Raw genomic sequence first — 17778 nt, forward strand, 5'->3', positions numbered from 1 at the left:
GCCCCGCGCCGGAGTCTCATGATTATAATCAGGCTTTAATTGTATTAGAAAGGATATAATCTCATTACGGCGACGATACTCTGCTAAATCACTTTATCCTCGACTCGGTCAGAGTGGAGTCGTTCAGCCAGTCGGGGGGGGGGGGGGGGGGGGGGAAGAAGCTAGGAAACAAATGGGCTCAGTGGAGAAACACCTGCCATGAACTCCAGCAGCTATTATCCCCAACCTTTAGAAAGCCCCGCCAACACACACACACACACACACACACACACACACACACACACACACACACACACACACACACACACACACACACACACACACACACACACACACACACACACACACACACACACACACACACACACACTACATAATAGAAGTCAACCCCTAACCCCAAAAGTCAAAAAGCAAAAGGACAGCTGACTGACAGACCGAGGGCGGATTAGTCACAACGAATCACATGCTTGCACGCACACACACACATACACACACACTCGGCCTTCCTCGCCGTGTCCATCACACACAGACTCTTCTTCCGATGCAGATTTAAGATAACGTCGGGCGCAGACAGCGAGGAGGAGGAGGAGGAGGAGGAGGAGGAGGAGGAGGAGGAGGAGGAGGAGGAGGAGGAGGGGGGAACCCTCCAGGAGGAGGGACGGCGAGGTGCACAGATCTGATTTCTAGAATAGAACGCGCTGAGGATTAGTAAAACAGAGAGCGGCAGATGATGAAGCACAACATCTGGGGCGAGTATTTCCCCCGTTGCTGCCGCCGTCCCGCTCTCTGGGGCTCGCTCACTCCATTTGGCAAAAAATGTCATTGTGACAACACGAGGGCCGTGCAGCCATAAAGATGGGTAATGCCTGCTGTGATTAGCATAAAGAACACACACACACACACATTCGCACACACTTGGGAGACGGCGGCCAATGCATATTAATAGAAACAAGTTCAACAACAGTTCCTGCATCGGTTGGTATTTTATTCCTTGTGATCAGACATCGTCACAACGTGTCGGTTCTTGACGTCAAACAAACGGATGCAGGGAAGAAACCGATGCTTTAGCGAACGGAACGAACTACTAGGAAGAAAAGGGGGGAGTTATGGACAACGGAACAAGACTGACATCTATCAGGACAGAGTTTTTGGTGTGTGGGGGTGAGTGGAGGCGGGTTGAGGTGGTTTGTGGCGGAGACGGCTGGTGTCGAGGTTCCTCCGGTTGATCCTTAGTGTCGTTTTTCGGGGGCCGAGATCGGGCCGGCTCCTGCAGCTGGCGACCTGCGGTGTCTCTAGACTGTCCAACAGTGTCACTTCTCTGGCGCCGTCCTCACGGTGGAGGCGGGGTGAAGGAGGTAGGAAGGGGGGGAAGTGCGGTGCTCGGTGCCTCTGGTCGGGTTTGGTTCTGGTTCGGTTCTCCGCCGGGGGTCTGCAGGGTGCGTGTCTGGGTGCCGACTCGTTCGTCGTATTGGTAAATCCTCCCAACTGGAAATTCTCTCGTCGCTCCTCCCGGATCTGCCTCCATCTTTAGCCGCCGGTCCTCAACTTGTTCTGCGGGCGGAAAACAAAAGGAGGCGGCGCAGAGAAGGAAATATTAAAAAACCGACAAACGGAGGGAAGAGATTTTATCTCACACATGAGGGATGAGACGGGGGGGGGGGGTTGAGAGGAGGACGATAAAAAGGAAGAGGATGGAGTGAGTTGGAGGAGTGGAAGGAGGACCCAGGGGCGCTGGATTCCATGTTCGTGATAAGTGCACCCACAAATCCCCGGCGCTCCCTGTCGATACCCATTTGAATCGGACTACTGCGGCAGACGCCACCGGGCGAAAACTAGCGACCAGAGAGAGGGAGGAATAAAAAAAAAAAACAAAAAAACAACAGGAACAAGGGGCATAATGCAGACAGGATGTGAGGAAAAAGACAAATCACTTCTTCCTCACCGACCAGCTTAATAACGGTGAGGTGGATCGGGCCAGTCCACGTCGGGAACGATTCTCCAAAGGAATCGGTGTTTATTTTCCGCGCTATTGAGCCGACCATGAAATGACTATTGATGGAGGGCGCCGCTCCGAGCAGGCCCATCACGCCATCGCGCCCGGGCTTGAGACATGCAACTGACTGGAGATAAAAAAACCTGCAATAGTTCAACTTTATTACACCTGATTTCTGTTGTTCTGGGAACATTTCGATCCCTTTAAACTCTCCACGAGAAAACAAGAATCATCTGGAAGTAAAGGAAAAGCAGCCCAGCATCTGGATTCCAGAAAAATGATCAGAATGAATAAATAAGCAAAGTATCTTTTGTTTTTATGCACAAAAAAAAATCTTGGCAAATACGCAACGGGAGAAGTTAGAGAGAAAGAATGGAAAAGCAACATTTGATGTAACTTTGGTTTTTGCAGACAAAGACGACTTTTTATAGCATCCATATCTCTGAAACGAAAAAAAAAAAAGCACTCTTATGCAATCTGTTTTCTGGCTGGAAAAAAAAAAATTATGTTTATGAGAAAATGGAGCTAATTCAATATGGTTGCTGGGGAAAATACTCTTTTGGATCATGCGCCCGTTTTCAGTCTATTTTTGCTTGTTTTGATGCATTCTTTCTTCTTGTGGGTTTCTGGCTGACCACAACAAGTCCGCAGATGTTTAGTAAGTGAAACAAAATCAGACAACAGTAGAAATAAATGCTAACGTTGATCATCTAATAGTCCACGGAGAGAGAGAGAGCTTTGAATAGGTTAAATATCGGCTGTGACATGAACAGAGCGTGGAACGCAGTCCCTGTGACGATTTCGCTGGAGTGTAACATTTAGCTTCTTTGCGCTCCCTGCAAACAGAAGCCACGCGGCGGCGCAGACAGGTATCTGGCTCGGCCCTTTGAGAGGGAAAAAGGGAGATGGAAGGGTCAGGGTAAAAAAAAAAAAAAAAAATGAAGTGGAGAAGGAAAAGATAGGGAGCAAAAGGCAGTCATGCAGCGAGAATAAGAAATGAGCAGGCGAGCAGTGGATGGAGAGATTGGGTGGCGTGATAAAGTCCTATTCAGAGAGAGCGAGAGAGAGAAGGGGGGAGGAGGATTCTATCTGTCCTTCGACTGCCTCTTTCCCGCCGTTTGCTATCGGACCTGTTAAGTGTTGAATGCATTAGAAATGTGACCGGGGATGATGGGATCGCGGACGGAGGGAGTGAAGGAGGGACGGCGGAGAGGGCACAAAGGAGCCAGAGTGGGTCGGGATGTTATCGCCGGCCGCGGCCATAGGGAGGCTAATTATCGGCGGCGGCGGCTGCCGGCGCCTAACGACTCGAGGGGTCAATATCGGAAAGGCCGTATTTGGGGAAAACGCAACTTTTCGAAAACGGTAAAGACCGATGAAGGAACGAGCGCCGGGCGTCTGAACGTTCTGACCCCGGCGGGTCAAGGTCACGTCCTTTGACTCGCGTTCAGCGGCTTCCTGATAAAGCTGTGTAAACATCGCAATCACCGAGCTGCATCGGCTCATGTCAATCCTACTCTTGCCCCTCCTCTACCATTTTTTTTTTTTTGCAGGCTGTGTAATTCTGCATATTATTCCTTTAACGCCTTATCACAGAACCGTTTCTTTTGCACCTAATGACTTTAAAAGCAAGTCTTCGGCAGATAAGCAGAGACGAACAGGAGCGCGCTGTGATTGCTGCGGGGTGATAAACACAGGCGGATTACCATACCGTCTCACACACTCGCTCCCAAACAATTTATAAAGATCATAACGGCATCCGGCCCACGAACGCACCCTCGCTTGCTGAATGTCGACGAGGCTACAGGTAGCTCCTCTCCTAACATCCACGCCATGAATAAAACATCGAGCCGTATACATGATATATAGCTTAAAAATCTCACCGCATCTGACTTTCAGATCTGACGTTAATACCCACGAGAGAGAGAGAGAGAGGGAGAGAGAGAGAGCGCCAAACACAAAACTCGGTTTTCCCCATTTCCGGGAAAAACAACCCAACTGTAAGAAAAGAAAAAAAAATCTAATAGAAATCCTCTATGAATGCAAATTGAGTCTTTTTTTGGGGGGTAAAGGATGAGTCGGGACGCAAAGCGAGAGAGGAGAAATCAGGTTAGTTTGACCAAACGGCGTCCGGCTGTGGGAGACGGGGTCAGGGAAAACATCTGCGATTGACAACGAAAGGAAGCACAATGGCATCCAGCGAGTGGCCGCCGCCGCCTTGGTCTTATTACATTAAAAGACATAAAGAGACAGTCGGGGGAACGCCTGTGTCAGCAGGTATTATGGAAATAGACCGTAAGGTTCAAACTGCCTATTTAGACGGAGCTTTATTCAGGCGCCAGGAACCCACTGGAAATTATATTCTCCTGTCTAAAAGCAAGAGGCTGGTGCATGGAAATGGATGCGAGCGAGTATATGTGTGTGTGTGTGTGGGGAGTGTGTGTATTAATTCATTTAGACATTTAGAAAGGGTATGGTTTCTCTACACGCGGCTGTGAGCACGATGACGTATGCTGCAGCTAAAAGGCACATGGGACCGCTCTGCAATGCAAACACATCCCGCTAAAATCTATAGCAGCGGATTAGGACTTACGTATCGTCTGTCCACGGAGGCGCAAACACAAACCTGTCGTTCTTTTCCATAGAGGGGTGGTGGTGGGGGGGAACAAGATCATGCACATGTTTTAGAGTCTTATCTTTCTGATGCTTCACTTAAAAACTGTATACAGATGAAACTGAACAAACTACTTCAACCTTTGTTTGAACATTTGTCATAATTTCACATCATTGCTGGTGTGAAGAGTTTTATGTGAATTTTTTTTTTTTTCACCCCCTGGGGGGGGGGGGGGGGGTATTTAGCATTTTTGAGCCGTTACTTCTTCACACGCCGAGTGTGTAAAGGCCTTAAGGAGGTTTTAATCATTTTGATTGCATCTGTACCTGTAATTTTATGCAAAAAAAAGATGGAAGTGACGAGTGCAGCGAATCGTGTTCGAGTGAGATAAGAAATACGCTGAGAGACAAATGGCTGAGATCAATAAGTACGTACCTGTTTGGTATTGTTGACGCACTGCAGGTAGAGAGCGGCGATGTTGGAGCAGTTGAGGGTTTTTCCGGCGTTCTCTTTGTAGCACGCCAGGATCTGGCCCTGCAGGTCTGCGCACACGGGATACACTTCATACGTCCTGGGGGAGCGAGATAGAGGAGCAAAACGGCGTGAAAACAGGAGGGGGGGGAAAAAAAAAAAAACATGTTGAAGATCAGGATGGGGCGAGGAGAAGCAAAGTGGAAAATAAAGATAACCAGTTGACAAAATAACAGTAAGGAGTACATTTGCTCCAATATTACTGGCATTCCCTCCTAAAAAAAGAACCCCTGAAACGATCATCAGCATTAATGTAATTGCTCCAAGTGAAGTCAAAGGTCAGTCCAGCCTCCACATGCCAATGTGTTTGCTGCAACATAACAAATCGGCCAGAGGCTTTTGCAAGCGGAGGTTTCACACAGCGAAAAGAAGAAATCCATCAGCGTCATGGGACCGCGCTGGCGAGAAGCTGCAGGTCGATGGGCGATGCAAATGAGCGTCAGCAGAACCAAGACATGCTTTACCTGCAACAATGTGGGGGTGATGGTGATGAGGGCGGCTAACTAGCACCGTGCGCTGAAATCTGTCTGTTTTCTCCTCCCCTGCCAATCAAAAGCCTTTAAAAAGGGACTCGCTGAAGACACTATTGATCACTCCCACTGGGTATTAGGGAATCCATGCATTGATTCGGAATGGCTGACAGAAAGTGTTAAGCATTTACCAACCGGGCAGCGATTAGCTTTAAATAGAAAATTCCATCTTGTGACACACAAAAGGAAAGGTGTTGTGGCTGTTTGGTGATTGCTAATACATCCGCCACACGCCGCTGTGCGATACCTCCCCCTGCTTTACTGCCGCCGTCTGAGCTGCTACGATCCACACGGGGACACTTCTAAAGACGGATGCTACGCTCAACTTCCACTTCTTTTTTTTCCGCCGTCTGCAAGAAGTTTGGATTCCTCCGGCCGACCCGAGCGGCGGGACGTCCCGCTGCCGCGCCTGGCGCTAACTGCTTTTGTCTGTCTCCTCTCACACCCCATAAAAAAAAAAAAATCCGTAATGGCGACGCGTGCACATGCCTGGGCCATTATGCTAATGGCGGTGTCATCGTTTTGCTCACACCAGCGCTCAGGACGCTCCATCTGCCCCGCTAAACACGCCTCGCACGGGCGTGAAAGACAAAGAGATTTTGCCTGTCAGCAACTCTGGAGATCTCAAAGGAGTATTGAGGGGGGGGTGAAGACGAGCCCCTGTGGGCACACTCAGATGTTTGATTTGCCCCCCAGAGAGAGGAATTACCCCCCTGTTGGACGCAAAGCGCACGATTGGGCACACGGGTCATTAGACGGCGAGCAATGCGGCAGGAAGCCGGTGCATATGTGCGTCACCACATGGTCATATTTGAAAGCGCGAGAGTGGCGACAATCACTTTGTCTACCGTGTTTCCTAAAACGTTTGACAGATCCTTAATTTTTCTGAGGATTCCAGTTGGGGAATAAACTCCGAACGAGACCTGACAGCTCCCACTTTGAGGGCCGACTGGAACATTATGCTGTTGGAAAAGGTTCTGCGTTTGGCGGATCCATCAGGGAGGAATTCAGTCATTCGCTAGAAGGCATGACAAGGCCATTGCTCTGCGTCGGGGTATTGAGCGATGACAGCGGCGCCAGCAGAAATCTCTGCCTTCCTATTCCTATGGATCCCGCCGCTCGTTTATTACACCGCCTATGGGCATCTGCGGGGACGAGCCCAGCCACACACACCCACTAATTACTTTCTTAAGCGTTTGCTTTAATGCCAGGTGCATCCTGCTGATACTAACCACGGTGTTTATCACCAGTAATGGCCTCGGAGAGAGCGGGAGAAACAACCACGGAGTGGAGGGAGGGTGGATGGGAAGAGAGGAGCATTTTCCCGATGAGGAACTAAACGGCGCCACTTCTATTTTCGCTTGCTCTCCGGTTCCCTCGGAGGGGAAGGGGCCGAGACGACGGCTGAGTTAATCATGGAGACAATAACACTGTCACACACACTCTGCAGCGGCACGCCGCATCCTCCGCCGTCTATCATTAAGATTCACATTAAATTTCTGCTTCCAGCAGGACAAAGCCGGCGAGGAGAGACGACAAGCTCCGATCCTTCCTCTTAAGTTGTACATTAAATGCCCCGGTGTCATTTACTGTGGTGTGTCTGCAGAAGAAACAGACACGCTGTGCGCCCTGAATGTTTTGTTCAGCAATGAACAGTCGGAGCAGTCGCAACAAAATTGACTCCAGGTCGTGTACCAAAGTACGACACTTATCTGAAAAGAAAAGCTTTTTTTTGTTTGTTTTCCAGGTCATTCTGTGGCCTCGGGTAACTGTCAATTGTTTTTCAGTTTTGTGAAGTTATCGCAGTCAAGTTGCCGTTAACTGCAGAGCAAACAAGAAGGCGGGACGAAGCCGCCGCTGCTCGTGTTTAACTGCAATTAACAACGTGCCGCAACAAGACGGCGTCAAACGCCCCGAAAAACAACACGAACATTAAGTTCTTCAAATACAGGCCGAAGGCAAACAGGTTAAACTATTAGAGTGAGGAACACGGCAGTCTTCTACTGTGGGAATCGAAGGGCGTCGTTATTAAATATAGTCTTAAAAACTATGAATCATGCAGTTCCCATGCAACGCGAGAACCTTCGACTTTCAAATTCCCAAAGATAAACCTCCCATTAATTGTGGTTAAGTGAAGTTAGGGAAATGGGGAAAAAAAAACAGGGGGTGGAGGCCTGAGGCATGCTGGGATTTTAGCTTTGAGTTTTAACAGGATGGAGTATTTTTGGATGACGGGTCAAACCGGCAGCTTTCAGGAAACTTATCCACACTGAGCACATTCCCAATCGATGAATAAAATAAAATAAGGCCAACATGTGACATGCTTCTGATTACATTTTTGAAATACTCCACAGGCTTTACATCTGGCCATCATCAATAAATGTCAAACGTCCTGCCAGTTTCTCTGTCCCCTTTTCAACAACTACGTCTTTATCTTTTATTTCTCGTTCTCTCGAGGTTCATGGGACATTTAATAAAAGCTCCATGTGGTCGCAGACAGTGAACTAAACAGAGTTATGGGCCCAGATACAGTTGGTTATTTGCACTGTGTGTGAGCATCAGCATGTGTGCCGTTCCCGCGCACCCTCGGGGGGGGGGGGACAGTAAATCTAAACGGTCGTATGGAGGTCTCGAACTGTGCCATCAGTAGCTGTAAAGGTCTCTATAACACGCCTTTTTTTTTTCTTCAAAGCGGACCCCAACGCAAGCACAGCCCCCTATAGCCTTGATCCACTGATAGAGGCGAGAATGAGAGAGGAGAGCGACGGCCTCCGATATCTACATTACAGTTTCTCCGCCGCGCGTCATAAATCACAGGAAAAGAAGAGGGGAGGAGGAGGAGGAGGAGGGGAAAGGATGAGAGAGACGGCCAGCGTGTATTTGGGAAGCTCAGAGGAAGAAAGAAAGGAAGTTTTCCTCTCTTGGCGAACAAAAGGTGGAGAGGCAGGGACGATAGGGGAAAAGCGAACGCGTCCCACTTCACATGTAATAAAGCAGAACAGATCACCTCGCTGTCCGTCTCTCCTCAATGTGTCCCTATATCATTTAATACAATTTTTCTTTTTTTTTCCTAAAAGTCTCTCACTGCAGAAGTCAGCACATTTCCATCGAGGGGACGGATTCTGATGGGTTTACGGGCGAAGGCTACATTCTTCAAATAACATATTGACTGCGGGTTGGGGGGGACATATTGAGATGGATGTCTGGATTTTCATATAATATGCATGCGTTATGCCGATAAGACGTCACCGGGAACAGGGATCCGGTCCATTTTTCACGCCAACGCCATATCGACCATGACTACCATCTGCTGCGGCCGCGCAATAAAATGACAGCCATAGATCTCCGTTACCGAGACGGCGACGCTTCGATGGCCCAACAAAGTGCGGGACGCACGTGGAAACGGGTACGTCCATCCGTCATCGTTTCAGGTACCTTCCAACTCTGAGGCCGGGCGGCGGGAGAGCGCAGAGGCACGGGCAAACAGAGCGGGTTACATTAAAACCGTCTCCTGCAGAAATGGCCATTGATTGCACAAAACGACCGCGGAGGACTGTTGTAAAAGTTTTTTCCTCTCGGCTGGCGGGGAGAGCGCCGCTTTCACCTCGTGACATCTTAAATCCAGAACGAGGGAGGGGGACGGAGCGTGAAACAAAACTGACTGAGTGGTAATGGGCAATAAAATCTGAGGCAGAGCGAGAAATGAGCAGATACAGTCGACTCAGACTTCTGCCACGGCGGCGGCGCTAATCAGTCAACAGGAGAACAATCAATGGCAAATACACTGAAGTATTATTGAGTTTTTTTTTTTTTTTTAAAGAAGTGTTGATTATTTTAACTCCTTCACGCCGCTCTTACCGGAGAACGGCGAGTTTAATCACAATTCCAGTGCATAAACTTGTACTGATTAAAGCGAGAGTGGTGCTCCAGATATCGAATTTTTAACATTTCTGAGACAATCAAGAGGTGGAAATCACATTTATAGACACTCGAGCTTGAACAAAGTTGAAATGGATAAATAAATTTAAAAAAATCAGAATGAATGAATTGTGATTAAAACCAATTTGGTTATAAAAACACATTTCTGAGTCAAAACTGTGAAAATCAGGAATAAAACTAATATAAATGTGATATAATATATATTGTACAAACAAAAAAAGTTGTTCAAACTTGTTGAATCACTTCAGTGTTTGAAGCAATGTTCAGTCAAGTCAGCTGGTTAAATGTCATTATACAGGAACCGTTTTGTGATCTAAATTTAGGTTTAAATGTGAAAGAGAGCGTAGATAACTCGTTTCTACCAAATATCTCACACAAACTCAAAGGCAACATATGCTGCAGCTCCATCCAGAGTATGGATTACTCTCTCCTGCCAGCAGATTGAGTTCCTAATCACTGCGTTGTCTATTTATCATCATTCTGGTCCACTCAGGGGTTAACGGGGTTAAGGGGTGGGCGGCAGCCCCCCTATTCGAAAAGCCCCTCATGTTCTCCCTAGTTAAGGCGAGCGTCAGTAATAAGGGAAGCAAATAAATACAAATGATCCAGTTAAGGAGAAAAATGACACGCATTTCGCTCACGCTGCTTTTTTTAAAAGCAGACCTGAGTGACCCCCCGCAGTGAAATCCATCAGCGTTGGATAAGAGATTGAAAGAGAGAGGAACGGGGGTGGGTGGGGGGTGGGGAGAGGGGGAAAAAAGGGACGCCGGGAGATTCACCGAGAGGCGTCGGGGGGATAAAAGACCGCCGAGGATTGGAGAGCGGGGCAGAAGAAGCGGACAATAACGAAGAGCGAGTGAGTGAAAGAGATTTAAATTAAGACGGAAAACACTCGTCCTGGGTTAAGTGAGCGCTGAGGGAGACGGAGAGGGATGAGGGGATGAGTGGAGGAGGACGGGGAGCACCCCCTCTTTGACCCTCCTTATAGAAACTCTGGGTTGAAGCAGAGAAATTCATTAAAAAAAAAAACAAAAGCAAAGTTTCAGGAATGACTTGAAAAGCGTCAACAATTGTCTCAAGTTATACTAAAACACACAAATTCTACAAGACAAGTTGTCAGTGTCTTTGGAAACACCTCCAGAGGAATACAGTCACTAAATCATCTACTGAAAAAGCGCACGGTGTGTCCGTGCACGCCCACACAAGGACCCGTGTGTGCGCTTTTTTTTTATTTTTTATTTTTTTTTTACAGCCAGCACAGGAGAAGCTCTTAAGGCCGGTGAGGAGAGCTTTTAAAGCGGTTATTGACTTCTGTCTCCTCGGCTGACCGCCGTCTTGTCCCTGCGCCCGGGGTTGCCTAGCTACTGCGCGGCGCTTCGCCCTCACCTGACGGAGGGTCAAAAAGCGGCTCGACGGCGACTTCACACCAGCAAGGGGGAAAAAAAAAAAAAAAAAAAAAAAAATTAAAATTAGAAACACACTTTGATGCCTACAAATTAAGCACTTAGCAATTATCTCTCTCCTAAATTAATTCCTGTCATTTTTTTTTTTACACATATATATAATTAAATGTGCTGCTGGTGCAATTAAACATCAATAAATCATTACTTCATTAATTTTGGGACATCAGCATTATCCCTTACACAAACAGGAGGACTGCCAAGAAAAGAGAAAGCTTCTCTCCGCCTTGGCGCCTTATTTACATTTTGAAGCAGCGGGATGGATTTTTTTTATTTTTTTATTTTTTTTTTTTGCGGGGAAAACTTGCTGGATTTTCTCCAGCATGTTTTTACCCTTTTCAGCACAATAAACCAAAAAAGGCTCAATGCAACAGTGCTGCGGCGCTTTGTTGGAGACGCTTTCTATTGAATAGCATTACGCTGCATAAAAAAAAATAGATCCTGGGAAAAAAAAAAAAAAAAAAAACTCGATGACATTTAGTTTAATGGAAGAAACGTAGTAATAATAACTTTGGCCGCACAGAAGCTGATGGAAGTTTAAAGAAAATAGACTAATTTGACAATTACATGCTTCTGTAACAATGCGGTTTGCCGATAATGTGCTTTTATAAATTAATTTAAGTTGTTTATTGCCAAGCGTTCCTGTCGAGGGTCAAGTGCTGGTGGGTTCTGCCTCCCAGCCCGCCTCACCCAGGGGCAGGTGTGCTGAAGAAAAACAATGATCCATTAACATTCAACAAGTTTTGCTCCACTCCTCCTCATTCCACCTTTCCGCTTCCGATGAAGCGAGGACTGTGCATGGCTGCTGTATTCGTCGACTGGATTATTTTTGCAAAAAAAAAAAAAAAAAAAAAAAAGATTTATTCAAAAGAGCCGAAAAATAAAATAAACAAGAGACAAAGGGAGCGAGCGTGTAGCCTCGGGGAGGAGAGGAGACGAGTGACAGTGAAGAGACGCATTAAAATAAGATTCTCCTCTCCATGACGGACTGTGTGGCCCAAAACCAGGAAACACGAACACACACACACACACACATGCTGGAAGCGGAGGAATGCATCACGATAATGCAACAAATGATATGATTTAAAGAGTGTTGCAGTGTTTGGCCACTAAAGAGACGCTACCGATCGATAAGTCTGAGTTGCTGATCAGATTTGTGGGGAGGATCAAAGTGTTGTTGCAGTCATGACAAACTGCCACTGCTAATTCCAAAATATCCCACTGTTCTTTTTTTTTTTTGTTACCCTTTAACAGAACACAGCCTCGTCGGTCCCACCTATGCTCCATTATGCGACGCCTCCGGCCCGCCGGGACCCGGAACAAACAGACAGTGACCGGCCTCAACAAAGAAGTCCAAAGCCCCGTCAAAGGTTAGCGCTGACGGGAGGATTAGGCCTGCGCCGCTGCTCTTTCATTCCATCTTTTCAATAAATCACACATCTATCATTCTCCTCTATGCCTGTCACCTTACATCTCAAACTTAAGCCCCATCGGGGTCACTGTAGCAGACGGACACTGCACGCACGCACACACACACACACACACACACACCTCGCGCCCACGTTCACCTGACGTGTGTGTGTCGGTGAGCACGCCATAAATGCATTCATCCACATGCACCCTTACATGCATGCGGCACAGGAAAGGTCACGCGTTCAGCGGTGGACAGTGCGATAACACATCAGGCCTGGATAAACAACCAGCGGCGAGTGTGGCAGCGTATAAATCAGACGCACTCAGATAGTCTCCGTCCCGCTCTTATCTGCAGGCGGGGTCTTGGGGAAAGTGAGTAAAGCCTTTGATTGTATGTGTTTGTGTTTGTGTTCGTATCGTCTGGAGCATGTAGCGGTTTTTAAGGCAAGGCCTGAACTCCCGTTTTTAATTAAAGACACAACAGGAGGTTATTTTATCTTTTAACATTCTTTCATAGTCATGTTCACCGACATGAGGGAAAATCTCAGATCAGTGTCGCTCTGTTCTGATGTTCAAAAATTCATGAGTAAGAAATTCTGAAACTCCAGATGTACACATATCGTGGTTCCATTTATAGATGTGTCTGGGTGTGTGTGTGTGTGGATGTAATGAGGTCAAAGTGATGCAGTAGCGTTCCGGTTGGGAGAGCTCCATCATTCTCGGGAAAACTCTGGCGGGAATACTGCGGGAGGACGGCGAGGGAACAGCTGTACTGCGCACATTCGCAAACACGCCGCCTCGCAAACACGCTCGCGCTCGCTCCCCTGAGCGCCTACCTCTCACACTTTAATTTATTTCTTTCAACATCGCCCGGGAAAATGACCGCGGCGTGCCGCTGCAATGAATGGAGCATATGTGCCGCGGCTACCTGCTGAAACCTATTTGTAGCACCTTTGAAAATTACACGGTTAACTTGTGTGTAACACGATCTGGAATGAAATGCACTTAAAATAAGCAACACCGTTACTCGGCGTTGAGCGGCGGAGATTGGGGTAATAGCAATTTTGATGTCTGTAATCCATTTGAATTTATTTTTCTCACAATACCTGGTTGTGAACCAATCGTTTCCATTCTAAATCCTATTTTAAACCAAAGTAAAGCTTTAAGTCCGTTGGTAACCTCGCCACTACCGCTTGTAATATATCCTCCAGAAGGTATATATGAGGCTGTTATAACTCATGACAGGCAGCTCCATCCGGTCACTCATATCTCTTCCATTATAATAAACTGCAGCCTAATATCAGACTGAACGCTCTTTATAGCGACGCCGGCGTGAGCTAAAGTGGGGAAATGAAGACGTCGTCAGAAAGATGTCGTCTCAGACACTTTATAACACTCCCACATTAACATAACAAATGGTGATTCTATCTAAGTACGGATAAGAAACCGGCCTTTTTTTTTTTTTTATCTCAAGGGGACATTTTCAACTATGAGGAAATCAAAAGCCTCTGTGAGACAAAAAAAAATATTTCCTCTTATTACTCAACAGAGGGCAGAGATAGTATCTTATCTCCGTCGGGTCTCCGTCACGAGAGACGCGGCTCGGAGGGAAGACGCTGCTCAACAATGGAAGCATACAAATATACACCATCAGGCATGAACTCAACACACAAAAACAAGGAGGGGCAAAACACTCCCTGTTAAATCCAATTAACCCCTCTGCTCTGATCCCCTCAATGCATCCCTGCTCCTGTCTTGTAACAGCAGACCTTCCCGCCATTTCATTAACACACACACACACCACGGCACACGCGTGGACACAGATCCCCACCGCTGTAATCCAGTCCCGACTCCTGCTAATGCATATCCTATAATCAAATCCACCAATCACTGCTTTCCAAACCCAGTGTCACATGACTGGCTGCACATTAGCCCAGTGTTCGCTTGCAGTTAGCGCTGTCATTCTACGCTAATATTATTCCACCATACTTCCCCCCCCCCCCCCCCTTCTTCTTTAATGTGATTTGGGAAGTCTCTTCCCTGGCTTCCACAAGTCTAGCGCTAAACCCCTGGTGGGCTAGGCTAATCACTTTCCCGCATTTCTGAGGGAGACAATGATCCCAGTGTTAGCGCCGGCTAATGACAAGCTAACACAATCAGGCCGGCCTCCCGAGAGGAGAGCTCAGAGCCAGAACCCGTCTTGCCCCGCCTCCTGCAGGCTCCTCATCCACTTTCTCCACATTACGATGGAGCCTAATGGCCTCTTATTAAAAAGACAGATGGAACGCGGATGGGTGGAGATTGTGCATCTTCTTCAGTTACATATACGTGTTGGATGTTGCTACATCCATCACAGCTCGGAGGTTTAATGTTGCCTGATTGATGACTTTTTTTGGCCTGCAAAGTTTTGTAACTTCAAAAGCATATGTAGAGAAAACTATTGTACTCCACATACAATAGTTTTTATCCAGAAAATAAGAAAAAGATTAAAAAGAAACAAATATTTGAGTTTGATTATTGCAACAAAGGCAAAATCTCGAAGATCCGTTAAGAAAATGCAGCTAATTTCGAAAAACTGGAACGATTCCGCCACTGATATAAACAAATGTAACAACGCCGACAAATACTAAAAGAGCCAAAGTGTTATCAGCAATGATCTGCATGCAGTCAGTGTTATTAGTGAACCACAACATCAGCTAATGGGTCATGCTAATGTGATTCTGATTGAAAGATGTAGGTTAGATTGTGGCGAGCATAATTCAATCGCACATTCACTGCTCCGCCGAGACCGATAACCTTCTGAGAAGACGTCATTTTACATGAAATCCACCAACATCACACAACAAAGGCTTACCAGAAACAATAATGGGATGTAGTGTCAGCATGAGACTTCCACTTCATAAAAAAACATTTGGGAAATGCATAACAAATAATATGATCCCTGCAGAAAACAGCAATAAAAGAGCATTCATTTCACTTTTATTTTTCAGGGATGCAACGGAGTCAGAATTTAACACTCTTTCTTTCTTATTCTTAAATATGTCAGTTGCTTGTTTATGCTCATCGTTGAGTGTTATCCAATGAGGCTTAATCACCATTCGTGTTGTTTTTAATTCATGATCTGTGCAGCTGGAGCGTGCAGTGCGGAAACCTACCTGAATTTGGCGTTCACGTCATCGGCGGCTTTGTGGTAGTTCTCGGTGGTGACCTTGTAGAACTGAGCACTCTGCGGGGAGAGACGGAGAGAGGCCAGTGAGCTCCAGAAATGGGTGGAAAACGTATTGGAACCTTTTACAGAGCTGCTTTTGGAAAAAGGAGACATTTCAGCGGTGCAGCGACACACTGGCACAACGCTGAGTCGCCTCTCAAACTTCATTAAAATCTAACAGGGGTGGACGGTGCGGGCACAGGTCACTGCTGCGTTTATTGTAGAACACAGGAGATAAATATATAGATCAAATGAAATTGGAGAAAATATTTGCAGGATTGAGGACTGTGAAAATACCGGAGAAAAAAAAAATTACATATTGTAGTTTGCCTGCGTCTGTTTGTGCTGATCCTCTCACAAAAGACTGCTGTAATAACAGACAGCAATCCTGTAAGGCCACGGGGTCGCGAGTCAACAATGTACAGGCCAGCAGTCATAATCCCCCAGTGACCCGTGGCAAATGAACCCATCGCAGGAACACTCGACCTAAATTACCTCCTCAAACAGAGCCATATAACCCGGCTCCTGCGCCATTTGTACAGGCCCGGGGAAGATCCGTCTTGTCAGCCCTCAGTGGCTGTTATGCACATTTATAATCCAATTGTGAGAGGTTGTAAAGTGTGATGGATAGTTTGATTGAGAGTCGTATGGGTTTGATCAAGAGTTATGCCTGCAAGGATGTGGATTTTTTTTTTTCTATAGAGAGCTTCAGGTTAAAAATAGTAAAAATCTAAACCGGCGCTGTCTCCATCAATGTGTCATTCACAAACATATTAAAGTGGACTGATTTCGGGCTTGACATGCTGTTCCCCATTTGATCGATGTTACTGAATAACAGTCCTGCAATCAACATCTACTCGACCTTCCCCTGGAAAAAAAAAAAAAAAAAAAAAAAAAAAAAAAAAAACATTTCTCTTCGCCTCATGTTCCTGCCAGCATTAGGAACAACAGTTCAAATGCTCGTAAACACAATTTTGAAATTACCCAATCACATGTCAGCCATTGCATTTAATCAAGCATGCAGATCACGAGGAAAACTTCTAGAAAGAATAGAAGATTTAACAGACAACAAGTGTATCGTGTTAATATGGATCTAATTCTCTGAAGATGTCAGCATATGATTAAATCTATACTAAAAATAATTCGAGGCGACACTAAAGGTGAAAAGGGAGGACGAAAAAATACTGTTCAGCATTAAAACTCCTGGACACATCAATCTTGCTTGCATAAATTACGCCGTGCAATAAATGTGACATATGAGTCACATATAAAAGTGACAAATTTAAGTCTCTCGCTGCTATCTGATCTGACTTAACCTCGGCGGGGAAGACATTCATCATAGTTCAGGAAGGATCAATAGGAATGAACTGCGCTGCTGAGAAGATCGATCGCCGTGTGTTGTGGAGCTAAAAGAGGATGGGACATGACAACGCTGCCAAAAGGTCTGATAACACTCTGAGTCCTCTTCATTTGGATGAACACTTTACAGAGTGGAGTCCTAATAGATTCTGAGAACTTTACCTCCGAAGCGACGGGCGAAGTTCGCCGCAAAATATGCACGTTCGTCCTCGCATGTTTCACAGGCCCACTCTCGCCGTGCCTTCGGCGGACAATAGTCTTTTACGAGAAACACACAGCGCACAAAATACGCTCAAATTCAGGAGTTAACTTGTAAGCTCGTGTTCTATTGATGCCCTCTTGGCCTTGAACCGAGTAGTTTTCAGTTTAGTCAAAGAAACTGTCAAGAGCAAAGCAAAAGGATTTAAAACTGAAGCTTATTCACAGAAAAAAGGGAGAAAAAAAGGACTTAAAAGGAGATTTTTTTGGGGCTTCTAAAGAGGCGAGAATAAGACTTCTCCTGGGTGTGGAGATTGAGCCACTGGAAGAGAAAGAGAGACAGAACAGACCAGATTCGGGTCTCTGTCTAGAATACTAAGTATAAAGTAATAATACCTGCCTAAATGGCAGAGCTGGAACTAATCAGCACACTAATCCACCTGGGAGGACAAAAGGCCGCGCGTGGCGACGATTGCTCACAATACATACAAATAATTCATATGCTTTCCACGCAGGCATGTGGACACATTACC

At 46.3% G+C, this 17778-nt stretch overlaps 1 protein-coding gene across 5 annotated transcripts in view; it reads right to left on the reverse strand.

Annotated features, from left to right (window-relative positions):
• Positions 1-959: 959 nt before the first annotated feature.
• Positions 960-17778, reverse strand: part of chchd3a (coiled-coil-helix-coiled-coil-helix domain containing 3a) — a 56753-nt gene continuing 39934 nt past the window's right edge. For 3 of the 5 annotated variants that reach the window (XM_030113617.1, XM_030113613.1, XM_030113614.1), the window contains 4 exons: positions 15636-15706; positions 5043-5178; positions 4587-4627; positions 960-1551 (listed from right to left, as the gene is read on the reverse strand). In XM_030113617.1, the coding sequence (XP_029969477.1) occupies positions 1542-1551; positions 4587-4627; positions 5043-5178; positions 15636-15706 (258 nt within the window). In that variant the 3' untranslated portion in view covers positions 960-1541. Of the gene's footprint in view, positions 1555-4586; positions 4628-5042; positions 5179-15635; positions 15707-17778 lie in introns of all 5 variants that reach the window. The other 2 variants (XM_030113615.1, XM_030113616.1) reach the window with 2 other exon arrangements.

The sequence above is a fragment of the Salarias fasciatus genome, chromosome 17 (genome assembly GCF_902148845.1).
Source record: "Salarias fasciatus chromosome 17, fSalaFa1.1, whole genome shotgun sequence".
In the NCBI taxonomy this organism is placed as follows: domain Eukaryota; kingdom Metazoa; phylum Chordata; class Actinopteri; order Blenniiformes; family Blenniidae; genus Salarias; species Salarias fasciatus.